The sequence below is a fragment of the Mustela lutreola genome, chromosome 7 (genome assembly GCF_030435805.1).
Source record: "Mustela lutreola isolate mMusLut2 chromosome 7, mMusLut2.pri, whole genome shotgun sequence".
Lineage (NCBI taxonomy): Eukaryota > Metazoa > Chordata > Mammalia > Carnivora > Mustelidae > Mustela > Mustela lutreola.
The window spans coordinates 56760581-56785783 of record NC_081296.1 but is presented as its reverse complement, the minus strand read 5'-3'; the positions used below and the strand labels follow the sequence as shown (position 1 = coordinate 56785783).

General features: G+C 51.3%; 3 protein-coding genes across 13 annotated transcripts; 2 read left to right on the top strand and 1 right to left on the bottom strand.

Moving 5' to 3' along the window:
* The first annotated feature begins 25 nt into the window (after positions 1-25).
* Positions 26-9162, top strand: SLC39A2 (solute carrier family 39 member 2). Of its 4 annotated transcripts, none has more exons than XM_059181010.1 (4): positions 26-1690; positions 1873-2003; positions 2226-2271; positions 8813-9162. In XM_059181010.1, exons 1-3 carry the CDS (start codon positions 1576-1578, stop codon positions 2250-2252), a joined length of 273 nt encoding a protein of 90 aa, XP_059036993.1. In that variant the 5' UTR covers positions 26-1575; the 3' UTR covers positions 2253-2271; positions 8813-9162. The 4 variants fall into 4 exon arrangements, with proteins under 4 accessions (XP_059036993.1, XP_059036991.1, XP_059036990.1 ...); XM_059181008.1 differs by having other exon boundaries at positions 2221-2271; positions 8813-9160; XM_059181007.1 differs by lacking the exon at positions 8813-9162 and adding an exon at positions 2816-3738 and having other exon boundaries at positions 2221-2271.
* A 689-nt stretch (positions 9163-9851) lies between these two features.
* NDRG2 (NDRG family member 2) lies at positions 9852-18592 on the bottom strand. Of its 6 annotated transcripts, none has more exons than XM_059180999.1 (17): positions 18479-18592; positions 16815-16877; positions 16039-16119; positions 15615-15656; positions 15123-15228; positions 14776-14896; positions 14531-14593; positions 13503-13563; positions 13190-13276; positions 12989-13045; positions 12713-12816; positions 12229-12273; positions 11889-11940; positions 11608-11655; positions 11305-11340; positions 11096-11147; positions 9852-10843 (listed from the first exon to the last, which is right to left on the bottom strand). In XM_059180999.1, the coding sequence occupies exons 3-17, from the start codon at positions 16111-16113 to the stop codon at positions 10677-10679; spliced, it is 1116 nt and encodes a 371-aa protein (XP_059036982.1). In that variant the 5' UTR covers positions 16114-16119; positions 16815-16877; positions 18479-18592; the 3' UTR covers positions 9852-10676. The 6 variants fall into 6 exon arrangements, with proteins under 6 accessions (XP_059036982.1, XP_059036981.1, XP_059036983.1 ...); XM_059180998.1 differs by lacking the exon at positions 18479-18592 and adding an exon at positions 17813-17948; XM_059181000.1 differs by lacking the exon at positions 18479-18592 and adding an exon at positions 16980-17038.
* Positions 18593-22602: 4010 nt separating this feature from the next.
* TPPP2 (tubulin polymerization promoting protein family member 2) lies at positions 22603-24546 on the top strand. Of its 3 annotated transcripts, none has more exons than XM_059179602.1 (4): positions 22603-22690; positions 22897-23138; positions 23375-23528; positions 24259-24546. In XM_059179602.1, exons 2-4 carry the CDS (start codon positions 22966-22968, stop codon positions 24445-24447), a joined length of 516 nt encoding a protein of 171 aa, XP_059035585.1. In that variant the 5' UTR covers positions 22603-22690; positions 22897-22965; the 3' UTR covers positions 24448-24546. The 3 variants fall into 3 exon arrangements, with proteins under 3 accessions (XP_059035585.1, XP_059035584.1, XP_059035586.1); XM_059179601.1 differs by having other exon boundaries at positions 22603-22700; XM_059179603.1 differs by lacking the exon at positions 22603-22690 and adding an exon at positions 22701-22788.
* Positions 24547-25203: the final 657 nt, after the last annotated feature.

Here is a 25203-nt window from a genome sequence, read left to right as displayed (position 1 = left end):
TACCAGGTCTTCCCAAGGAAGTAATCCGGGGCAGTAGGGAAAGCCGCCCCCAGTCTCTGAGCGCTGGCTCAGCACGTGTCACAGTTGTTTGGTGGGCTACCTAAATAGGGAAGCTGGGCTGCCTAGCCTCTGTGTTTTCCTCCGTCCCTTACTTCTGTCTTTCTCAGAGTTCATCAACTCCCCCAGAGTTTGCCTGATACATTTTCCTCAAGAGCCGATCCCATCAAGACTGAATTTTCCATCTCCACATGGCCCTGTAGCTCTAGGCAGGATCCTTCCATTTGCTTGGTTCATTTCTCGGATTTTCGCTAGGCCTTGCTATTTCAGAGCTAGAGAACCTTTCTTTGTCTTAAAATTCTCAGGCCCTCTCCCTCAGTACACATGGTTCTGACTTAAAGTGGCTTGATTTTCAAATTTTCAACTTCAAGATGATGTGAAAGTGAGGCACATTCAGTAGAAGCCAGACTTTGAATTTTGAGTTTGGCTCTTCTCTCAGGTCAGCAGTCTGTGGTATGATAGTCCCTTGTGATGCTGGGCAGCCGCAACTCCCAGGCAACCGCTCCATCACGATGGTAAACGGCTGGCACACTTCTAACCATTCTGGTTTTCACTTCCAGGACGGTATGTGGTAAATTACATGAGATATCAACACTTTATTACAAAATAAGACTTTGATTAAATTATTTTGCCCAACTGTGGGCTAATGTAAGTGTTCTGAGCACATTTAAAGCTAGTTGAAGCTAGGATTGGTAGCTTATGTATATTAAATGCATTTCAACCTAGGAGGTTCCCGATTTAGGCTGGGCTCATTGGAACATCATCCCATCATAAGCTGTGGAAGATATGTATGTATCCAGAAACGGGCACAGTCAAAAGTTGGAACAAAATCAATATTGTAATACTAGAAATCTCAACTCCCCACTAGAAATTGCCATGCCTGGAGCTATTTCTCTGGGGTTACAGGAGAGGGGAGGCCCCTCATCTACTAGTTTTCACAGAGTGGTGGGTGGCGGTACCACTTCTCAGCCCCACCTCCTACCCAAATCCCCTCTGAAAAGGTAGGGTTCAGATATCAGCATAACAACCTATGAGACATAGGGTGGGGTGGAGAAGGTTTGGGAGTCTTAGATCAAATGTCTTAAATAAGGCAGGACCAGGTGTCCCCAGTACAAAACAGCTAGGAAGGACCTACCATAGACTCCCATTGTGGATTAGACCAGCATGAAAGAAGACTGTCCATAGCATTTGGATTAGTCATGGCCGTGAAGAGGAGAAGACACACAGCACAGGCTGTGCCTGGCAGGGAGTCTGGAGTTTCTGGTTTCCCAGTTCTGGAAGGCGTGAGCCAGGGGAGGGGCCTCCTGGTAGGGGGAGGGCGGGAATCTGGGGCAGGGCCCCAGTCAGCTATGCAAGGCTGCGCAAGCAGAGGCAACACAGAACAGGAGGATCCCATCGCCCTCCTGGAGCTCGGGAGAGGAGATACTCCAGCTTTGATCGCCTACTTCCACACTCCTGCTCAGAGATCATAACTCCCATTTGCTATTCTAAAGCATCTGCTTATCCTGTACCCCAAGGATGGAACCACAACTAGGAGTGAAAATTGGCTGCTTCTTTGCCCTGCTGATTCTCACCCTGGTCTGTGGCCTTATTCCCATCTGCTTCAAGTGGTTCCAGATTGATGCCGCCACAGGTACAGCCCTGCCGCTGCCGGCCCCATAACCTCAGCCTGACTATGGCCCTTTCACCTATCCTGATGCCTTGCTCCGAGGCTCTCACCATCCCCAAGCTGGGGAGATTGGGTGCCACATGCTTGCTCTTTTGTCACCTTTTCTATCTCATTGCCAACTGGATTGTAACTCCTCGTTTTCTTAGGTCGTCACCGCCGGGTCCTCAGCCTCCTGGGCTGCACCTCTGCTGGTGTTTTCCTGGGAGCAGGGCTCATGCACATGACTGCTGAAGCCCTGGAGGGAATTGACTCAGAGATCCAGAAGTTTAAGATGCAGGTGAGCAGCAGAAATGGTAAGCAGCAGGGCTGTGAGGCCAGAATGATGAGGGGGGAAGATGACAGAGCTGAGGACAAGGGTGGAAGGAAAAGCAAGAGGACTCTTTCTGGCATGGTGAACACCAGTCACATTGGACTTTAGGGAAAGTGACAGAGCTGAAGGGACAGGACAGGAAGCTGAGCTGCTCCCCACCTGATTTCTGCTTTTCTCTCCCTAGAACAGGACAGAAAGGGAGGGAAATGCTTCTGATGATGCTGATTCAGCTCAGGTAAGTATCTCCCACCAGTCCCTCCCTAGTGGGGGAGGAGAACCTCCCGGACCCTTTTGAGGGGAGTATGTGAGGAAACCAGGGATCCCCTCTGCTCCTCAGCTCAAGACAGCTCAGAGGAGAGGAGGAGCCCACTCAATCCATTTGGGTTTGTGGAACCCCAGAAAAAGCTCTGCTTTACTATTTCATTCTTTCTCCATCCCTTTGACATGCCTCACATTCTTTTCCCATATTACTAACCCTATTACGCTGGTGTCCCTTAGTCCCTCAGGGATTCTTCTCGTTGCTGTCCATACCTGCTCTTGGCTTCATTCCCCTGCCCTTCTTTATGCCCAATATGCTGCATCAATCTGGAAGCATCTGAAGCAGATGGGAATAAGGCCACAAACCAGAGGGAGAGCCAGCAGGGCAAAGAGTTGGCCAATTCTTACTAACTAGGCATAGTCCCACACTTCCCATTCTCTTTAGTCTCCCACTCCCATGGCCACCCAGTGTCCTTGCTTCTCTTCCCTTCCTACCTCACAGACCCTCTTTCTGTTCCTAGATGGAGTATCCCTTCGGAGAGCTCATCATCTCCCTGGGCTTCTTCTTTGTCTTCTTTCTGGAGTCGCTGGCACTGCAATGCTGTCCTGGGGCTGCTGGAGGAACGACAGTGCAGGAGGAGTGGGGTGGGACTCATGTCCTTGAACTCCACAGCCACGGACCCCCACCCTCACCCTCAAAGGGCCCCCTTCGGGCCCTCGTCCTCTTGCTCTCGCTCTCCTTTCACTCAGTGTTTGAAGGGCTAGCCGTGGGGCTGCAGCCAACAGTAGCAACCACCATTCAGCTCTGTCTTGCTGTCCTGGCTCACAAAGTGCTAGTAGTGTTTGGGGTTGGACTGCGGCTGGTGCGAATAGGTACTAGGTCACGATGGGCCATGTTGTCCATACTGTCATTAGCTCTCATGTCCCCCATGGGCCTAGTCCTGGGGCTGGCTGTGACCCAAGGGGACTCTAAAGCAGGGCAGGGCTTAGCCCAGGCTGTGTTACAAGGTGTGGCAGCCGGCACCTTTCTGTATGTCACCTTCCTGGAAATTCTGCCCCGGGAGCTAGCTGGCCCTGAGGCCCCTCTGGCCAAATGGGGCTGCGTAGCCGCTGGTTTTGCCTTCATGGCCTTTATTGCCTTGTGGGCCTGAGAGATTCCAGATTTTTCTGATGGGCCTATCTAGGATGGCCTTCCTACCCTTGGGAGATACTTCCCCAGTGGGTTTGGCCCTCCACTGAGACTAAGTGGCATTCATTAGGCATCGCCCTCATGAACTGGACCACAGCTTTCTCCTACATGAGAATCCATTTAGCCAGGACTGAGAAGAGGACGTTTAGGTTGAGTGCCTCTAAATTGGAGAATTGATATGAAGACCATCACTCTAGATTTAACTCTTGTCCCATTTTTGCTACTGTGTATAATAAAATGTTCCATTTTACCCTTCCCCTTCAGTCATGCTATACTTCATTTCTCCAGGTAGCCTAGGAGCTGCCTGGTACAGGAAGTGATGGAGTGGGGAATGGAAAGGCTGACTGTTGGATATTGTATTTTCTCCTGGAATCCAGGCCCCTAGCCATTCTGCCAGTTGCAGGCCATGCCTCCATACATGGGAGCATTGCTGAAATTCCAGCAACCTACTCCTGCCTTGCCCACAGGTGTTGAGAAACTGAGCTAGAGTTCCCAACATTTAGAGAGAAGAGGTGTAAAAACAGAAACCACAGGATCTAGATTTTTTCCTATGCTAACCACACCCACTCCACTCCAATACCTATTATTGGCCAACTACAGTGTGTCCAGCAGACTCTTGAGATCAGGCTAAATAGAGCCTCCTTCCCTCTGGTTCCTATTTTTCACACTGAGCCCTGCGTAGCCTCAAGGATGCTGTAGCTCTTCCTTAAGCCTCTGTCTCCATCCAGCTGCCTTGTGCTGAGGGATTAAGAAGCAGTGTGTTTGGAGAGGGAGAAAGGCGCCAGATAAATGCCTAGGGTGATTACCGGGCTTTGCCACAATTTAGTGGCTTTCCTGCTGCCTGCTCTACCTGCTGCTCTGCCTCCAGCCCCTCCCCACTAGGCCATCTTTCAGTGTGAGGAACCCCTACAATGTGTTGCTTCTCTTAAAAACTATGAAGGACAAACACAAAGCTGATTATCTGCTGTTGCCCAGTGCCCTGACCCATGAAATGGAGGAGTATCTCAGACTTCGTGGAGAAGGAGGGGAGAGAAGGTGCACCCCATGAGCTCAGTCACTCTCCCCACTTTGCCCCTTCTGATACTCTCAGTGGGGAAGCCCAAGTCACCTTCACGTGGACAACGTCTCCTGAGTGTCCTTGTCACAGTTGCCTCCTGTCCATTGATTGCCCTCCCCACAAACTAAGATACGCATACCTTCTCACAGGCCCAGCCAACGCACCCAGGCGTGAGTGAAAAGGAAAACTTGAGGCAAAACTAACTAAAAATATCTGATACAGGAAACAAGTTCCCCAAAGCACTATCCCATTCTGTTTTCTCTTCAGCATGAAGTAATGGATTTCATTCTCCAGACAGGGCCTCGCATGTAGTAATCACAGCAGAGTCTCCACACAGAGCACCTGCTGTGTGCCAGGTGCTGTACTATCACCCTCACAGACAGTCTCGCCTTCGCGACTCCACCAGGTAGATCTTATCCCCATCCCGAGTGGAGGGAAGCACATGCAGAAAAGGTAAATAACTAGATCGCATAGCTAGCTGGGCTTCCAACCCGTGTTTCTCTGATTTTAAGAAAAGCTCAAATATCCAGATTCTCTCCTCCTCTACCTTACCTTTACCTCCTGATCTTATGTGTCAGAGGCTCAGAAGAAGCGGGAGCACGTTGGAGAACTGAGGCAAGTTGCATAAAGGGAGACTGTAGGGAGGTGTGGGCAGGGTTTGGACAGAGCCCAAACAGAACAAGTTTGGACAGATGGTGGCGCAATAGCCAAGGGCTGAGCAGCAACAACACTGTGTTTGAGTTGAGCCTGCTGCCCAGGCTGAAGAGGAGGGAGCTGGGAGCAGAAACTAGAGGGACCTGTCCAGTATGCCCTGCAGCCTTTAGTGGAGAGGTACACCCAGCCCACAGGGACTTGACCAGGAGGAAGCCAGAGGATGACGCTCCTCCTCCTCTCTGTCATCTGCTGCCAGCAACTCCTCTTGGTCATGCTAACTGAAGCCAAAGGACAAAAACATCTGATGGTCCATGGAAGATAGGTCACCCTCGTGAGGCACATCAAGAAATCTGGACGGGCAGATCCCGCATGCCATCCAATCCCTGCTGCCATCCACCGCAGTGGTCTCCCCAGGACTTTGGGAGGGTAAATTGGAAGGGATACAATTATACAGACATTAGCTATGTCAGGGACAGAGGATTTGTAGGACAACAGAAAGGAGACTTGAGGAGGACATCAGACTCTGGAGCTCTTCAGATGTTTCTGGGTCACCTATGCTATCAGCATCAGAGGGAAATGAGCAGAGGGTGGGAGATTTCAAGCACGGGTGAGTCCTGCACTTTTTGCCTCCTCCCATCCCGGGAGCCCTTACATTCACCTTCAGCCACCTCTGCCTTCAGCCATCAGTGCTTTCTCTCCTTCATGAGCACTTGCTTTCCTCTCCCAACAACTTACCAACCCCAGCAGGAACCATCTTCAGTTCGAACCATATCGTTGCAAGAGCGAGAATAAAGCTAGAGAATGGCCCCTTAGAACCTCAGGGTCAGGGCGCCTGGGTGGCTCAGTTGGTTAAGCGTCTGTCTTTGGCTTGGGTCATGATCTCAGGGTCCTGGGGTGGGGCTCCTTGCTCGGTGGGGAGTCTGCTTCTCCCTCTCCCCTTCTCCCTCTCCCTCCACCCCTTCCGCCTGCTCATGCTTTCCCTCTGTCTGTCTCTTTCAAATACATAAATAAAATTTTTTAAAAATCAGGATCAAATAAAAAAAGGACCAATCAGAGCATTTTCCAAAGCTCTGAATCCCCAGCCAGGAGTCTGAGAGGGCTATAAGGGAGCAGATGAATGTGACTTCAAGTGAGTCTGCCGTGAGAAGGATGGAATGCAAATGGGCATGAGAACCATGGACTGGAGAGAGAGCTAAAGTAGTTGGGCCAAGACAACTGGAAACCAGAGTCACGAGCAAACCTTAACTCATTCAGCCTTAAGAAATAGGTTATAACTGAAAACATTTAGAATCATTAAAGTTGAAAAAAAATGAAGAAAGATGCCAGTTAGGAAAAAGGGTAAGAGAAGAAGCTAGTTGGAATAGTCACAAGAGAATTTTCAAGTCTCCTGAACCCCTGGGTCCTTTCCCCATCCCTTATTCTGCACCCCCACACATGTATATTTTACATATTTAAATAGAAAAAAAAAAAAAAAAACGGAAGAATGAGACCTCCAACTGCTCTCTCACCTAGAGCCAGCTTTCCATTCTTGCACCAATAAATGATTCTCTAAAGTAACCCTTTAGAGCTCCCCCACCTTCCTTTGTATACAAGCTGAGGCTTGGGTTTTTGCAGTTAAGAAGAGTTGAGGCACAGCATCAAAGAGAATAGAGGTTAGTGAGTATCCTGGGGCAGGATGGGAGGTCAGCCAAAGACCAGCACCTATGAACAAGAGGCATCCAGGAACAAAACCACAGAACTCCAGGCTAACTTGTGAGACAGTTCACCCACTTCACCCCTCCCCAAAGGACAGTTTTCCAGTGTCTTGCCTTGCCTTCCTCATAAGAAACAGAGCTCTGGCTCCTGACTTTGGGTGATAGAGTACAAAGAACAGTTGCTAGAATTGGAGTGGGTTGGTATGCATGAGTGGGAATGTGCCAACTGGCCAGACACCCTCATATTCCCTGCCCCAGACCTCAGGGAGGGGCCTGTGGCCACTAGCAAAGGTGAAACAAAAGGGGTGTAGACAGGGTTGACACCCTTAGGCCCCAGTCTTCAGGGATGCTTAAAGAGGCCAGTTGTTGATGATTTCCTTTTTATTTCAATTTCATTACTATCTTTAGATGTATTGAATGTCAAATACAGAATGCATTCTACTTTTACTATATAGTTATCCAATTTGGGGAAAATTGTAATGTGGGTGAGGAGAGAGGGTGCAAACAACCTAATTGCTCTGGGCACCATTTACCCTGACCACACTCCTGACCTCTATTCAGAACTGATTCTCACTTTCCTGTTAGTCCCCAAATCTCTCTAGAAAGGTGGTGTCTCCCACGTTAGCATTTCCCTTAAGTATGTAAAGGAGTGTCCTTAAAGGTTAATATCTATCCCTCCTGCTGCAGTTTCACTGTTTTGTATGTAACTTCAGAGAATGACTCTTTATTTATTTTTTAAAAGATTTTATTTATTTATTTGATAGAGAGAGATCACAAGTAGGCAGAGAGGCAGGCAGAGAGATGGGGGGAAGCAGGCTCCCCTCTGAGCAGAGAGCCTGATGCGGGACTCGATCCCAGGACCCTGAGATCATGACCTGAGCCAAAGGCAGAGGTTTGAACCACTGAGCCACCCAGGCACCCCAGAATCACTCTTTAAAATCTCCTCATGAGTCCAGAATTTTCACGCTGACCCCACGAGGGGCTCATCACCATATTCTTCTAGTTATATTCTCCTTCCCGAGAGCTCGGTCTTAGCTATCTTTAACCCATTGAGCCACCCAGGCGCCCTGCCTTAGCTATCTTGAGCTTCTGTCCCTGAAGTCAGGAAAATATGGCCCTTGAGAATGACAGTAGGAGAGAAACAGGAGTCCTAAGCCTGAAGCAGAGACAATAAGTAGGGAGTTTGTGGTTCCGCTTCTATGAAATCTGCTCACCTCTCTCCTGAGCTCTGATCTTAAGAACAGGCAGGAGCCACAGACCACTCCCTCCCTATGTAGTTACTACATAGAATCACAAAGAACACTGAGAGATACCAGAAGCAGGACCTGGAGAAAGTTAGGAAGAAACATGCCATCCACAGGAGGGCGCTGCACCCCCGCGGGCTAGAGGGGACTGTCTGCGACCAACACGGTAAAGAGGTCAATCAAGGACAGCAAACCCCCTCTGCCTTGCTCCCAGCAGAGAGCATCTCTCCCTCTTCCTAACTCTTGGGTTTCTCATGCTGACACAACTATAGGAGAGAGACACACAGTCACCAAGCACTTCATACACCAGCTCCCAGCTCCCAGATACACACACATTTCAATTTCCTCCCAATTCTGAAGATTACCTTGCTAACAGTGTTTTCTGGCAAACGTGCTGAGTAGACCCGCCTTCCCTTCCATAATGTACAACAACACCTTTGTTTGGTTTGTTGGTTTGTTTGTTTTAACTAGGCTTCACACCCAACATGGGGCTCAAACTTGCAACCCTGAGATCAACAGTGGAAAGCTCTATGGACTAAACCAGCAAAGTGCCCCTCACAACAGCATCTCTTGCTGGTCAAGGCTGTTGTTCATTGGAGTTCTCTGCCTTTTCCTCATGTTTTGTTTAACTAGGAGCTAACTGGCCCAGTGATTCCAATTATGCTCTTTCTTTTCTTTAGGGTGGCATTTAAGCACTCTTCACTGCCTGCCCTGCATGCGTTCACCCAACACCCTTGCCATCAATAACCAGCTCCAGAGCTCTGCGAGTCACTTAATACCCCTGCCCCCTTCTGATCCTGGCCTACTGCATTTAAAATAGACTCAGGCCTATGAGAGAGTGATGAAATGCTCAAGAGTCAATAACATATTCCATGCCTCACTTCCATGTCGGTGTGTCAGCACCAGACATCAAGCCGCGTTATAATCCTCAGCTCAGTTTCATTGAGGAAAGCATGTCATTGTCTGTGGAGGTTCCATAAAGTAACCCAGCAAGTGACCTTGTAATATTCCATCCATGGTACTCTTACTAATAACAATATAAAGTGCCTTCTCGTGTTTTACTTCTTGTGTCCCCAAGAGCCCAAGAATCAGCCTGCAACAGTCACAGTATCCAAAGTCCTCTTGATGAGTATTGTGCAGACTTGTTAAAACACTTCTCAGAGAACCACAAACATAATCAACACCCCATGTCCTTGGATTCATGAAGGAGGAGAACTCCTTAGAGAAAATCCTTCTTTGTCCTATTACTCTCCTGAAGGAGTATTCAGACTGGGACCAACTATGAGCAAACCAACCTCTCTAGTAACTGGGTGAGGCCTGGCCTACTCATTGCACTGAACCATTTAAAATGGAATCTAGGTGCCCCCTAGGGAGGATCCTGCAGGAAGGTGATCACAAGATGTCCTTGGACACTTCAGTCAGCATTCCATACTTCCTTCTTAAGATCATGATGTCAGTGACATCTCTGACATCCTATGGCATTTCTCAAGGATCTATAACCAATAAGGAAGTCTCGTAAGACCTAAGAAGCTCCTGTCTTCCCAAAACTTGGAAATACTATCAATGTCAAGGGCAATACCATCCTATTGAACTAGGGGCCCTTGACTCTGTAGTCACATAGGGACAGGGAGCCAGGCCCTATCTGAGAAGAGAATGTGAGTTGGGCGGTAGGTTGGAGAGAAGGGGCATGATGCAGGCATACTCAGACAAAGAATGGCACTCAGTTCCTCTACAGTTTATTGTTACAGCAGAAGTCGTGGGACACAGGAGGGCACCCTTCCACACATAACACAGTGTGAGCCGATCCCCAAGATAGCCCTTCCCACCCCTATGCCAAGCCCCAAGCAGCCCTGCCCCAGCTTAGCTCCCTCCCCCTCCCACTCTAGACACACACTGTCTAGACAGCTACCAAAGTTAGTGCAGCCAATGGCCCCAGGCCCCTTCCTATTGCCCCAGCTCCAATCCTTCCCTCATACTTGTTCATTGCCCACCACTTCCCATTCCAACTTCCATTTCACACACCAGATGTTTCTATCTCATCCTGAGGACCACTAACCCACCAGTAAGCCTCCTCTGACACACATTCATTTAGGCCCATACTCTTCAGAGATCTGAAGTGTTAATGAAAAGCCGTATCAGCTTTGGTGAATGGAGTCCCAGCCTCAAGTCCCCTACTCTTGCAATGGGATAAGTAGGGAGAGTCTGATGGAGGCACCATGGGGCAACTACAACCACCTCTTATCCCTTATCTATGGACACCTAGATTAGGGAGAGGGAACACATGCCCTCTCCACCTTAACATCAAAATGAGGGAGAGGGATAATTTCGGGGTCTGGGTCCCTAAGAGATATTAGGACATCTCTCCCAGGATCTGAGGGGAATCACAGGTTAGAGGTCAAGGTTAGGGTAGCAATCAAAGATCAAGATCATCTTTCCACATGATCTGCCCATCTTTCCTTACTCTGGCCCAGTGCCCTATGCACCTCCCAGGTTAGTGCTGGGGGAGGTGAGGTCTGGGTCGTACACCAGGGCAACAAAGGTCATTCAACAGGAGACCTCCATGGTATGCCCCGGGGGCCCTGAAGGGAGAGTCCCAGACTCGCTGCTCTGGGAGAGGGTGCGAGAACGGGACCGGTTGCCATCAATGGACGCCGCACTGGTCAGGGAGGCTGTGCGTGATCGTGACAGGCGAGTCATGCAGGATGAGGCCACTGTGGAGACAGAAGCGTAAGTGGCAGGCAGAAAGGAGGTGGGAAAGAGAGGCTGGCAACTCCGAGAGGGGTACTTGGGTGGGGATGAGAGTGACAAATGGGGATGCGGGTGGGGGAGGAAGGGGTCCATGATTTGGCAGACGGTGGTAAGGTTCAGAACTAGCCTGAAATGGTTCCTCCCACTCAGTGCCCATCCCTCTTCCTGTGGAGCAATCTCTTGCTCTCACGATAGCCTCTGACCCCCATACTCACTGTAGCCCATGCCTTGCAGGAAGTACTTGAAGGCCTCGGTCAGCTTGCCTGGCTGTGGAAATAAGATGAGCAGAGGGGGACAGACAGTGAGATGAGGTTCGAAGCCAAGATGGAGCCCAAGACCATGGCGGATTGGGGGTGGGGTGAGTGGCAAAGAGTATAGTTCAGTGCCGCTAACATCCCGTCTCATAGAGGTCAGTGGTACTCACCTGGGTCAGCTGGGGCTGACCTCCAGAGTCGGCCATCTGGTCAGGAGATGGAGACAGCCATACAGAAGAAGTGATACACACATAAATACAAGCAGCCATGCCAAGAGGTAGGAAAGGATCTCTCTTCCCTAGCTTCCCCAGTCCAGGCCCCGAGGGTTTGTGGTCTTTATCCACCCTGCCTGCTCCTGTGCGGAACCTTGAAGGCCTAGAAGCTGAACCTAGAGAGGATCTATGTTTCCAGACAGGGGGTCAGGAGTCAGGCGGGGCCAGGAGTCAGGTAGCACCTGGAGTAGGGTCACTGACCTTGAGAAAAGAGGTCTGGGTGGGGTCCAGCTTTGAGTTACACTCCACCTAGTGTAAGCAGGAAGCTGAATGAATAGCGTTATACGCCCTGCGGCCTCTCCCATCCAAGGGACCCAGGGACCCAGATCACAGTTCCTTCCCCATCGGCCCCATACCCATTTCGTTCTTGGGCCCCACAGTCGCTCTCCCAGTTCCAAACAGAGCCTCTTGGCAAGATACCCCTCTGACCACCGGCCAAGGACTCCAACCCTCCCTTGCCCACCCCAAAATTCTCTACTGACCACTGCATCTTCATGGGGTGCTTGATCTCCTACCACCAGCATCACAGGGCACCTAGAGGCATAGTGTCGGAGAGAAAGTAAGCCTCCACGATTCCCTCCCCTGCCTCCCACAAGAGCAGCTGGAAATTGTTCGGCTCCAAAGAGGAAACAGTCTTCTGAACCCCACTAACCCTTCCAAGACAACCCAAAAGGGTAAGACTAGAAGGTGGAATTTGCTTCCTAGGATAGGGTGGGAGGTGACGAGAAAATTCCCTGTTAAAACACTCTCCTTCTTCTAAAGAATGTAAGCATCTAGGGAATATCCAGGGAGAGAGACAAAGCTTTCCTCTTAAAGTCTTACTTGAAGGTGACAGCACCTCCACGCTCAAGGTTCAGGTCTCGGCGACTAGAAAGGGGTTCAAAGAAGAGCAGAAATCTTAGGCAGTTCCTTCACTGAGGAAGCTGTCTTCCTTCCAAAAATTATAGTCAACTATTAATAACTGAAAGTGGGAACCAAAGGGGAAAGTGGCCGCAGGCCTCAAATCCCGGCGGCCACTTGGAACCCAAGTCCCTGGCTAGAGGGCAGTGAAGGCAGAGGAATCATCTCTCTTCTGGGAACCCAAAGACCCAAGGGAAGTGAACAAGAAAAAGGGGGACAGCTCCTTACAATTCATCCCATGGGGTCTGGCCCACAGCTGCCCCAGGTGTGCGCCAGACCCTGCCCTCCCTGTGATTGCTCCTCCCTGTGATTGCCCAATCTCCCTGTCCTCCTCCCACCTGTGACCCGCGGCTGCTGCTTCTACCTTGCTCCCCCGTGCGCGCGCACACACACACCACACACTCACTTGTTGTAGCTGTTCCAGTAAAGTTCAATGTTCTCCAGGTTGGGTGCATGTGTAATGATATTTCTGTACTTTTGTACTAACTCAGAATTTCCAGAGAGCTCCTCCTGAAGGAAAGAAAAGGGAGAAAGAGGGTTGAGAAGAGACGTCACCAGTTACGGGACGAGAAGAAGCAAGCCTTCTTTCTTCTCCAGATCCTATCCCATCTAAAGAAGTTGCTCCAAGCATTCAAGCCCCTGTCAGTCCCCTCCGCTTCTTCCACCTTCCACAACCACTGACCTGGCTGAAAAGATGTCCAAGGATCATCTCCGGAATGGAAGAGGTAAGACCTGTTAGCTATGAGGAAAGGGCAGGTGAGCAAGCTCAGAATACTATGAGGAGAAGGGACCCAGGCTAAAAAGTCACACGTCTTTCCTGCTCCGCTCCCCTTCCCAAGAGGGCCCTCCCACCCTGGACCTCAACACACAGGCCCCTCCAAACCTTGTGGGCTGCCCAGTCCATCCAACCCTTGGCATTGGGATCAATGTTGATGAGGACAAGACCCTCGACCGTATCTGGGTGGGTAAGCTGAGAAGTAGCAGAAAGACGGGAAATCAGAGACTGGGCAGGGCCTTACTCCCTTCCCACTGAGCTCCAGCCAGTTTGAGGCTCCCATGGGCCCTGTTCCCCACCCTTATACCCAAGTCCTCCCCGCAAACACACACTAGCAAACAATATTCTACTCAGTCTTCCATGGGCCTTACACCTGCCTTTCCCTTGTCTGGTTTGGTTTGGTTTGGTTTTAATTTCTTACAGCGTATCGTGACAGGATATAGGCTCCAGCTCCAACACCAACTCCAATTATTGTGGAGAAACTGTGAAAGAGAAACGTATCTCTCACCAGCCCTGGTGTCCAAAAGTTTGGCCCTTCAAACTCGGCACCTCCCTCCCAAGGCCACATGCGCAAAGGACAGAACGCAACCTTCCCTGGAGGGGTGTGAAAAAAGGAAGGTGCCAAGGAGCTAACCACTGACACTGGTAGCCAGCGAAGGTCCCTGAAATCTACTTCAGCTGTCTCTTGGGGAGCTAGTATCTTGAAGAGTAACACCCATCCACCAGCCAACCAGACACTTCTCCTACAGAGCTCTGTGTCCATTTTTAATTCTCAGGAGCTAGTTCAACTTGTTCTGGTTTAGTTCCTGGTTCCTCGTGAGGGACCAGGAAAAGGGAACTTGAAGCAAGATGGGGGGAAAAAAGACATAACTTTGGTGAACAATAGGGAGAATGGGGGAAAGAAAGCAAAAGGTGAACCCGAGCTGCCCAGAGCTCGGGTGCCCAGGAAAAGCTGAGCCAGGGGCCAGAGCCCGGGGAGTCGTCAGCTCGCCGCGTGCGTACCACCACGGCTCTCCAGAGGCTCACCAGGCTCTCCCTTCCTTCTCCCACTCTCCCTCACACCCAGGGCTTCCAGGCACCAGGTGTGTGTCTGGAGGAGGGGAAGTGGGAGGAAAAGAGACAAGTCTATCTGGCTTCTTGGGCTTCTGTCACCCCTCCTCTTCCTCTCTACCTTCCAGATCTGAGAAGCCCCTCCTCAGCCTGAGGCAGAGCCACGCAGAGCCGCTTCCTCTTCCTGCTTCTCTCCGTCAGGACCACATTGCTGACTCAAGTCCATTTCCAAACCTATCCCTCCTCTTCTCAACAGTCAGGTGGAGGCACAGAGGAGGAAGGATCTATCTAGGCCAGAGACTACAACCTGCCCAGGAACCCTGGTGGACATAGGACTTCTAAGGGCCCCCTTGTGCTGGGCAGAAAACTCTGGTTTTGAGGGGTTCCCAGGCCTCTCACTTTAAGTACTGCAGGATACAAGGGATCATGTCTGCAAGCTGGTCCAGAGATGGGTACTGATATCTGGGGAAGAAAAGAACGTTAAGAAAACACCAAGCTGCCCCCAGTGCCTACACCTCAGGGTGCCCCACTCACCCTTTCCCGGAGCCTCCACTGTCCCCCCATTCCTCCTCCCCTGGTCCACTCTTCCTCACCCCTGCCCTGTGCCTCCAAGCATCATGAGGAGGGAGGGAGCTAAGTCTCACCCCAAAGGGAACACAGGAGCCCCCTCTTCCATTCCAGGGGCATCCACGTGAACCCGCACGAAGTTCTGAATGATTTCCTGCATATCCCCGAATTGAAACAGCGGCTGGAAGCAAGATTTATCTAAACAGAATCCCCACCACCCCGACAGTAGAATCAGCCAGGGAAAAGCATCCCCAAGTCAGAACCCACCCTTTTTTATGCCATAGTCAGGCCAGGACAGAACTCGCCCCTTGATATACCACATGGCTCCCTTCCTGCCAATGCTGACCTTCCCCTCCCTTGGGGTTTTACCCTTCCCACCAGCCTCGTCCCAGAAAGGAGCGGGAGGGGAAGCTCAGGTCCTTACAGTTGAGTCCCACATCATGGTAGGTGAGTATCGCTGGGCGTTTGGGTTTGGGGGTCCCATAGACAGTAAAAGTGACAGAGCCATAAGGGGTCTCCACGGAGTGAGTCTGCAGAAAAACAGGTCACCATCAGGGAGAAGTTAGGCTGAGAGGAAAAAGAGGCAGGAGAAGGGTGCCCACAAAAGTCCCATAAAAGTCGGGGAGTTGGGGTGGGGAGGGGCAAAGAGAGAAGACAGAAACAAAGAATTAGAAATAGGGTCAGCAAGAATTTGGTGCAGGCAAATAAAACAGCAGAAAATGATTCTGAGGATGGAAAAGAATCATAAAGGATGGGAGAGCACCAAGGAATTCTGAGAAGGAGAGGTGGGGAGGGGCAAGGATTGAAAGGGAAGGAAAGGGAGCAGAGAGAGGAGAAAGAGCCTGGTAGCAGCCCTCTCCTTGCTGGGAAAAAGGAGAACCCCTCCTACCACCCTGGGACTGCCCCAAGCTGTTACCTGTCCCTGGTCCAGGAGGATTCGGGCAGCTAACTCAGCCTCCTGGAGAGACACACATACATACATACATACACACACACACACACACACACACACACAAACAGATAGACACAGAGACACACAGCCATGTAGCCATGTAGAGTCACAGATGGAGAGACAAACACAGAAGAAAGGTTCGCAAAGAGACCAACAGAGACAAAAGACAAAAGAGATGACAAAAAGAGACATGGAGAGGATGAAGGTTAGTGTAGTGACAGGACAAAGGCCTGGACTCCCCTTGTGGTCTGTGGGGGAGAGACATGGCTACAGGTGGAGAAAACAGGGCTGTGGGTTAGAATGAGATTATGGGTTTGGGAAGGCAGGAGGTGATGGGGATGCCTGCAGGTCTGGAATTTGGGCCTTCCAGTCAGGGGTCTCTAATAACCTTGGCCATCTCAGGCGTCTGCCCCGGCAACAGCGGCTTCTCCTCAGTGATCTGCACCTCCTGCAGCTCCGCCATGGTGGCCTGGCAGGACGAGGAAACACCACGACTGGGGAGGTGGCCTCCACACCCGCCCATCTCAAGCACCTGGCCCTCCACCCAGGGCAATGCGGGGTACAGAAGGCCCCAGAGCTGACCACCTCAGGACACACACACAGCCTTTCCTGCCCCCCAGCTCCACATCCAGGCAGCTGGGAAGGAGGGCTGGTGGCAGAGGTCTCAGGATACCACTTCTCTTCCAACTGGCCATCCACAGCTGGCCCTCAACACCTACACCCCAGAAACCCCCTCCTCTGGCCTGGATGGAAATACTAGGGTGGGGCAGGAGTCCAACTCTGGATTTCCAGGCTGTATTCAGGGGCCACCCCACACTCCCAGAGTTAGGGAGGGATGAAACTTGTGGCTCAGTGACTGGGTACTCCAAAGATACCGTCGGACAGAACAGTGAAAGTTCATAATTAACTGTGACCTTCAACTAAGCCTCAAGGTCAGCAGCTCAGAGGGAAAGGGGCTAAAAATGACCCAAGTATCATGACCAAGAAGGGGAGAGGGAAACAAAAAGAACAAGGGGCACCGTGTCCAACTGACCCAATGCTTCCTTCCCTTCCTCCTAAGACTGTCTTAGCATACATACATTCAACATTAGTGGGGTGGTGAGGAGCAGAACACCTGTGCAGATGGCAGTTAGGAGCCTGCAGCCTGGGGGTGGGGTCACTTACTGGGCTCCTATTGGCTCGATGCAGTGGGGTTAGGGGTCAGGGTTCTCCTCCTGGCTCCAGGGTCTGAGAAAACAAGGCAATGAGGTGAATGACATGGGAGACAGACGCTGGGTCTTTTAGAGACAGAAAGCCTCAGCCAAGATCTAGACTACGTGGGTCACTAACCCTCCCTAATCTGTACGCCTGAGTCCAATGAACACATCTTCTCTAGGCTTCAGCTAGAATCAATACTGGCTGGAGGGGCCTGCGGGGCAACATGGAGAGCAGGTATCATCAGTCCAGGCTGGGGGAGGAGAGAAGGAAGTGCTGATGTGGAGGAAAGAGCGTGGCTTGTGTCGGAACCTCTGGATTCTAGTCCGGGCTTTGCTGCTAAGGGTGTGACCTTGGCCCAATCAGTTACTTCCCTTGGCTTCAATTTCCTATTTGCAAACTAGAAGTGGGGACTAGGGGATCCTCAAGATTTTTGACAGCTCTCGAGTGAGATGAGGATAGCTGAGCACGACTGTTTCCCAGTTAAACATTTAAAAACAGCACTTAAAAAGCCCCGTTCCTTCGCGTCTCTCCTCCTCCCGGTCTCGGTGTGGGTCCCGCGAGCGGAGAAGGGGAGGGAGGGCGGCTCCACAATCTCCTCCCAGCCTCCCCGACGACCCGCAAGGGCCGAGCGCCAGCTGGGAAGGGATGAGTAGGACCGGCGAGATCGACCGGGCCCAGCACCGGGGACCTCTCCCTACAAGTCCCAACGCTGTCCGTCCGCGTGGGGACCAACACCCCCGCGCGGCCGGCGAGGAGCACCCTGGACCCTGGACACAACCTCGCGCACGCCCCAAACACGCCCTGCCGCTCGCGGAGCCTCCGCCTTTGTGCGCCGCAGCCCAGCGCCCCCTCCTTGTGGGCCTGTGCCAGCCAGCGGTCAGCTCCGAGGGATTGGGATCCAACCGCCCACCGGCCCGGCTGGCGCCATCCAGGCCCAGCGGCCCCTCGCCCGCCCCTCCCCCTACCTGCTGCCGCCGCGGCCGCTTCCACCTTCACTTGCCTTTGACTCTCCTGCCCGCCCGGCTTGGACTCCCCACAGACCCGCCCCCGGCCCGCCCCAGCCCGCCCACGGGCCGACAGCTCCCTGCAGATCCGCCCCAGACCCCCAGTAAACACGCCCCCCCCTTTTACCCCGCCCCAGGCTGTCTGCCACTCAGGGAGGGGCTGTGCTGGGGGCCCGAGGGGTACTCCAAGGAAGGAAACTGCTCTGGGTGCCTCCACGCTCAGCTCGCGCTCCCCACCACATACCCCCGCAACCGGGCGGTAGTGGGGTGTGCGGGGATCCCTGAGTCCTGCAGGGGATCCCCATGCCGGCCCTCAACACCGCCCCCACCCGTGACCTGGATCTGCCTATCGCACTGTGGTTCTTTCCTTCGCCCCCAGACTCAGTAGTGGGGACGGGTAGTAGGGAGGCAAACCCAGGGTGCTGGCACCCCATGATTCCGACTCGGCTTGCGGGTAAACACAAGCTAGGTTAAGGAAGGAGGAGGTGGGCGGGGATAGCCGCTGAGGAGGCGAGGGTCTCGCCGCCTGGGAGGGGCAGGTGTGCCAGCACCAAAAGAGCGGGGCAGGGGTGGAGGGCCGTCGGGGGTGCAGGAGTTTCAACTTCGGGGTGCCCAGGGTGTTGGTACCTCCTCTCTCTGCTGCGTCCAGACGCCTGCTCTCCGCTGCTCCCTGAGAAGTTGGAAAACAAGGCGGGGAGGGGGGGGCGGGGAATGCGGGGGGCCGCTATAAATAGAGGGAGAGCGCAGGAGGGGGGGAGAGGATGGCCAACGGGGACTCCCGGGTCAAGGCCCCAAGGGGGGGCGGAGGAGGGGCCAGGGACCCCCAGGGGCTCTGACTCTAGGGTAAACAGGCGCAGGGGGCGGAGTTAACTCTGCGGGGGTGGAGTGGGGGCTTGGGGAGGACGCAGTGTCCCGGGCTGGAACCCAAGAGACCCTGTGGCTTCGGCGCTAACCCCTCCTAGTCCGGCCCAGAGAAGGAGGGTGAGACCAGCTCGGCCCGGCTGAATCTCAGGGCCCAGGCAGTGGTTTCTCGGGGACTGCTGCGTGTCCCTCCAGGGCCTGGGGTGGGTTTGCCGTCCTAGCCTCCTCACTCACCCTGTCCTCCCCCAACAGTAGATGCACCCTCCCTGTGGCCCTAGAGGAAGGCCACTTGGAATGGAATAGTTGGGGGCGGGGGGTGGGGTGGGGGGGATTGCGTAGGGTTCCGAAGTTGTCTTAAGCACGAGGAAACCAGATTGAATTTCTCCCCACCTGCACCCTTCCAGCGCCCCCTCCCTGCCAGGGTCCCCACTCCATCTTCCTTCGGCCTGGTTACCATTTCGGGGGCTGGGCGGCTGGCCAGTTGGGAACAATGGCGAATGGAATTGGAGCTGCCAACCGCAACACCAGCACAGACTGCCCCCCCAAGACCCCCAAATTGCCCTCCCCCTCCTGCCTGGGAACCACCCCCCACCACCACCACCCTTCCCACCCACACCCCCCTCCCCTCCAAGGAACATCAATGCCCCTTTCATCCCCACTTGGCAGGGTCTATTAGAAAGAAGGAGGGGCCAAGAGGGAGGAGGTGACCCAAAGTAGGAGAACTGGTCAGGATCAAACCGGGCTTTCAACAACCTCACATCTAAAGGACCCCCATACCTTCTCCCAGTTTGGAGCACGGAAGTTTTCCTCTGTTCCCTTCCCCCACTCTCTTCATAACTGTTTCCCTCAGAAACTGGCCCAGAAGCTGGGCACCCTGGCAGCTTGCCTAGTCCCCGCTCCCCTCTGGACGCCAGATTAACACTCTCCTGGACAAGGAAAAGCTTGCTGGCATTGGGATCGTAAATAAAGCTGTGTAGGACAGGAGAGAGATCTCAACAGCCCTCCTGGAGCTGGCGAAGAAAGAATGCCCAGAGCAAGATCCTCTGCCTTCCCTGCCACAATCTCAGATGTGTCTAAAGTAGTCTTACTTGGAGTGGGGGAGGGAAGGACCTGGAGGTTCCAGCATCTAAATTCGTCTCTGGGTCAGGATGACTCAGGGGGAACCTGATAAGGGGCCTACGCAGGGGCGTGTGGCGGGTAGGAGGTGGGAAATTTCCACTGGGATCTGTTTGCTTCAGCCGCCTAGGGGTCTCAGACTCCCAGAGGCAAAAATGAGGCAGAAGCCCTAAGGTAGGGTTCTTCTCCACCAGGGCAGGTCCCAGGACAGCTCAGCTCTAAGTGGCCCAACCAGGGTAATCTCTCTCTCACTTCCTGCCCTTGGGCCAGAAGCAGCTTCAAACTATACCTTCAGTGAAGCGACAGTTTTAAGTAACTACTGTGCGCAAGCCAGTGTATGCATGTAATTCTGAGAATTGTGACAAGTAGTCATACATGACCTCTCTAGAAGTTTATGGTGGAATAGGTGGGAGAAGTAATAAATATGGGAAATGTTAAGAAAAATGATGCTTTGGGACGCCTGGGTGGCTCAGTTGGTTGGGCGGCTGCCTTCAGCTCAGGTCATGGTCCCGGCGTCCTGGGATCGAGTCCCTTATCGGGCTCCTTGCTCGGCGGGGAGCCTGCTTCTCCCTCTGCCTCTGCCTGCCATTCTGTCTGCCTGTGCTTGCTCGCTCTCCCTCTCTCTCTCTCTGACAAATAAATAAAATCTTTAAAAAAAAAAAAAAGAAAAATGATGCTTTTACAAGATTAATTGTTTAGGCAATAAATCCTATGGCAATCATTTCCCACCCTTCTCAAGTGGGAGATCAGAGATTTTCATTCCCACTTGACGGTTTTAGTATCCTCTGATGGAGACAAACCATGAATTCAGCAATACTTTTAAATGAGTTTGTAGAAAATTTTTTTGTAGTTTGTAGAGAATTTGTAGAGAATTCTTTTTTTTAAAGATTTTTATTTTTAAGTCATCTCTACATCTAAAGTGAGGCTCGAACTTAAACCTCAAGCTCAAGAGTCACATACTCTACTAACCAAACCAGCTAGACACCCCAGTTTGTATAGAATTCTAATCATGATAACACCTATGTATATAGTAATATCTATGTGTGCAAGGCATATTATTTTTTCAGTTGATGATCAGTGTTCTGTGTACATATAGATTTGAGGGGTCCTTGCAATAATTCAGAAATCCTTTCCCCAGGAGACTACAGCCTACAGGCTAGGAACCATTATCTTGGTACAATTCAGAGGAGGAAAAGGGTTTTGTTCCCATGGTGTACCACCCCATGAGGAATACAACCACAGTATATCTGAGTGGGAGAGAGGAACATTGTATTCAGGAAGAAAGAAAGCATGAGGGAAAACTTGAGGGCAGAAATACACAAGTTACTTTGAAGAACTGAATATTAACTACGATGTGCAAGATACTTCCTATATATTATCCTACAGTACTATTATTGTCTTCACAGTACGGGTGAGGAACTCAATGAGGCTCAGAGATTTCTCTAACAGAAGCTTTAGTCTCTTGCCCAAGGTCAACCAACTAGTGCTGTAAATGACAAAACCAGAACTCAAATCCCCACCCAGATTTATTCCACTCCAAGGCCATGCTCTTGCCACTGAGGTAGCCTGTCAAGCCATGTGGTCCCAGATGAATAACACTGATGAGAGATGGGTATTGTTTGGTAAAAGTGTGACCCTAGCATGAGAGTCCTTGAATGACAGGCACAGAGTCTTGGCACTGGAGATCCTTAGAGTGTTCTTGAGCAGGATTAATGGATAAAAAATAGTTTTGTGAAAATTATTCTGATGGGTGAGTGATAAAGATGAATTATGGGGGGGCATTGCATTTAGGAGAGAGATTCTCTTTCGTTCATTCTTTCTTTGAAAGATTTATTTATTTTAGGGGCGGAGAGGAGCAGAGGGAGAGAGAATCTTCAGCAGACTCCCCACAGTGTGAGGGGCACAACCACAGGCAGGCTTAATCCCACAACTCTGAGATCAGGACCTGACCTGATATCAAGAGTTAATCAACTCAACTGACTCAGCCACCCAGGTGCCCCTAGGAGAGAGTTCCTTTAGAAGCCAGGGAAATCAACCAGATAGGAGATAACAAGAACTTGACTAAATGTGGGAGCCATAGGAATGGAAAGAGAGGATTTGTTAGACAAGGAAGTGACATTCACGGAAATTGGTGACTAAATAGAAGGGAAGGGGAGGTAAGTCACCAACCCAGTTGCTCTGTTTTAGAATTCCTAAAGTTCATCCATCTATATGGCTTCTAGCCAGAGAACAGGTTGAAGAGAAATCCCTGACCTGCACAGAAACTTATCTGGAAGATTTTCGAAGTCTGAGACTCACCCTCACTCACCCTCACCTCGACCCACCCAGATCTGTCATACTCCAAGGCCTGTGCTCTTTCTATGTCAGGCCCAACACTGGAAGCCATTTAAAGTTCTTATTGAGGTCGGTCTGCCAAAGCCACTGGGATTCTCCATGTCGGTCACTATCTTGGGCTTGAGACTAAAAAGGAGGGCACTGTTGGACTTATGCCAACCTGTTTTCATTACCCCTTCCCTGGGCTCCTCTCAGCTCTTTGGGGCAGAGTATAAACCAACTTGACCAGGACCCAGAAGACTGGGTCAGGCTGGGCTGGAATGATTAGGAAGAGCTTGATCAGCTGGAGAGATCAGAAGGTTGGCAGCTTGCTCAATGTAACAAGCAAAGTGGGGAAATGAAAAGACCCCTCTACCAAGACTAGGGTTGTCTCTGGGGATGATGTCACATAAACACTGCTGAGGTCATAGAAACTTCCCTCCCCTCCCCTGTCTGTTTCCCCATTGCCACACAGTCTCTCCAGTCAGCCAGCTCCCACATACCTGCACACACATAAATAAAGGCTGGGAAGGGTCAGACACCATCCGGGTACTCTTAGGTGCAAAAAAGTGGTGGGGAAGTGGGTGGTAGTGGTGATTATTCAGGACGTAGGAGCCACACTAGTACCCTTAGTGCTGGAACAGTAGGTGGGATATGAGTGAGGGGGATGGGGAAAGAGAGGGACAGGGAAGAGGGACTTTGTTCCTATCACTGATCCTGATTTTATCTTAACCCCCATCCTTATTACTCCTCAGTCCTCTCATCCCCTCCTCCTTCACCCCCAAGTCTCCCCCCCTACTCTCCTCCCCCACCTCCAGTTGATCATGGCATCAGAAGCAGGGAGAACATTCCAGCGGTTTTCTGTCTTCGGAGAATCATCGAGCAATGGCACTGAAATAAACAACAAAAACTTCTCTAAACTATGCAAAGACTGTGGCATCATGGATGGCAAGACAGTCACCTCCACTGATGTGGACATTGTATTCAGCAAAGTCAAGTAAGGGGCCAGAGATGGGAAGTAGGGGTGGTGAGTAGAACCAACAAGGCAGTGGGACATGGAAGAGTCCATGGGATAAAACATGCGTAATCGGTCTACTGAGCACCTACTAAGTCCTTGGCCCTGTCCTCAGGACATTCAGTGTCAAGAGGCCAATTCGAATAAGGGGAGGGTTGGACCTTGGAAAATGATGACTTCATGTTCCAGAGGTTCTGGGTTTCTGTCTGACTGACCAGGGCCAAGAATGCCCGAACCATCACATTTCAACAGTTCCAGGAGGCAATGAAGGAACTGGGCCAGAAACGATTCAAGGACAAGAAACCAGATGAAGCTCTGGAGAGCATTTTTAAACTCATGGAAGGCAAGGATCCAGCTACCACTGGTGTTACTGTGAGTGACATGCTTCATCCCTGACCCTTGACCCTATTCCTTAGATCCCTGCTACTCCTGCCTCCCAACCCACCTTCCAATGTCCCTCACCTCTACCATTAGTAATACTGTAGGGAGACAAGGCAGGAAGCCTCTGGTGCCCTGCTGGTATTGGAACAGACTTTAGAGATCATCTACTAGTTTAGAGATGAGGAACTTGTGGCCCAGATAGGGTCCACATCTATTTTAATAGTAAAATTTAGACTCATTCCCAAGTGTCCAGACAGCTTTGGGGGAATGCTTAGTGCAGAGGACTTGCTACTTGATCCCAACCTGTAACCTCTGACCACCTGCCTCTCACCCACCATCTGTTCCCTATTTGTCCCCTCTCTCTTTTAAGTTCCCTCTACTCTGGGTTTCAAATAGGGCCCTCCCAATAGGAGGAACCTTGCATATTGGATCTGGGGTTGATGTCCTCTGGCTGCAGCCCGGTCACAATAACTCCCTTGAAAATAGAAAAATCCACACAAACCCACATGGGTTCCCATACACCGAACTCCTTCCACTCTCCTGAGTGGATGGCTCTTGTCACAGTTCTCACCCCTGGCTGCATCTGGGCCCTAGAGAAAGTAGCCCTATCCCAAAGGTAGAACAGTGATGAGTACTAGCAGAATCAGAGACCGTCTTCAGAGAAGGGGTGTGACATCAAAGGGAAAGAGAGGGATCAGACCCGTTCTCCTCTGGCTTGCAGAAAGCAACAACAGTAGGTGGGGTGAGCCGGCTGACGGACACCAGCAAATACACGGGCACCCACAAGGAGCGCTTTGACGAGAGTGGCAAGGGCAAAGGCATCGCAGGCCGGGAAGAGACAACTAACAACTCAGGCTATGTGAGTGGCTACAAGGGTGCTGGCACCTATGACAAGAAGACCAGCAAATAAGAAGTAGCCTCAACAACTAGGGTCAATCTGTCCTCAACCCAGCATCTTAAACACCAAGGACCCTAGGGAACAATAAATATCCGTGTGTGCAGCAGCCAATGAGTTTTGTCTTCCATCAGGATGACAGATAGATGGGCCTATCAATGCAGAGAGAAGAGAAAGCCCAAGAAGTCAGGGTTTCCAGTTCTGTACCCCTTTCTCCACTTAGCCTAATGCCTCCCAGCCAGAAGTTAGCATTCCCTTCAACAACTGCTTCTAAGATCAGAGGTGAGGAATATATTTGGAGGTAAAAGACAAACCAGATGTGGCGGCAAAAAATATGTGTGCCTTTGCTTTCATACGTCACTGTTATCCCCTGTCCTTATCTCCAAATCAGCAGTTCCTGATCTGACACCACCAGCCAGACTCTTCCCTGTCCCTCTACCTTTCTCATCTGTTGTAGTCCAGATTTTGTTGGAGAAATAGAAACTAGCTAAAATGGGCCAAGAACTTACCAGGTTGACTACTTTTACAAGTGTGTTTGAGCTAGGGGGGATGAGAGAATCTATTTTTAACAACCGGCCCAGAACTGAGTTTTACCCAACCTCCATCACAGTGGAACAGAAGATCCCACTCACTGCTAAGGGTAACCCAGGAAGACAACCAGAAGTGGGTGACCTCCAGGACTCCAAGAGTAGGAGTTCTGGTGTGCTGAGGAAAAAGGAATGAAATCAGAACTGATTTGGATGTGTTTTTATATTTTTATTTTGAAATGAT

What these genes read in the sequence shown, in the direction of transcription:
- SLC39A2 (XM_059181007.1), top strand. Translation starts at nt 1,576, where the DNA reads ATGGAACCACAACTAGGAGTGAAAATTGGCTGCTTCTTTGCCCTGCTG. An exon ending in CCAGATTGATGCCGCCACAG is followed by an intron (nt 1,691 to 1,872) that starts GTACAGCCCTGC and finishes TCGTTTTCTTAG; the next exon opens with GTCGTCACCGCCGGGTCCTC. An exon ending in ATGATGCTGATTCAGCTCAG is followed by an intron (nt 2,272 to 2,815) that starts GTAAGTATCTCC and finishes TTCTGTTCCTAG; the next exon opens with ATGGAGTATCCCTTCGGAGA.
- NDRG2 (XM_059180999.1), bottom strand. Translation starts at nt 16,113, where the DNA reads ATGGCGGAGCTGCAGGAGGTGCAGATCACTGAGGAGAAGCCGCTGTTG. An exon ending in ATATCCTGTCACGATACGCT is followed by an intron (nt 13,277 to 13,502) that starts GTAAGAAATTAA and finishes GCTACTTCTCAG; the next exon opens with CTTACCCACCCAGATACGGT. An exon ending in CCTGCAAGGCATGGGCTACA is followed by an intron (nt 10,844 to 11,095) that starts GTGAGTATGGGG and finishes CTGTCTCCACAG; the next exon opens with TGGCCTCATCCTGCATGACT.
- TPPP2 (XM_059179602.1), top strand. Translation starts at nt 22,966, where the DNA reads ATGGCATCAGAAGCAGGGAGAACATTCCAGCGGTTTTCTGTCTTCGGA. An exon ending in ATTGTATTCAGCAAAGTCAA is followed by an intron (nt 23,139 to 23,374) that starts GTAAGGGGCCAG and finishes CTGACTGACCAG; the next exon opens with GGCCAAGAATGCCCGAACCA. An exon ending in CAGCTACCACTGGTGTTACT is followed by an intron (nt 23,529 to 24,258) that starts GTGAGTGACATG and finishes TCTGGCTTGCAG; the next exon opens with AAAGCAACAACAGTAGGTGG.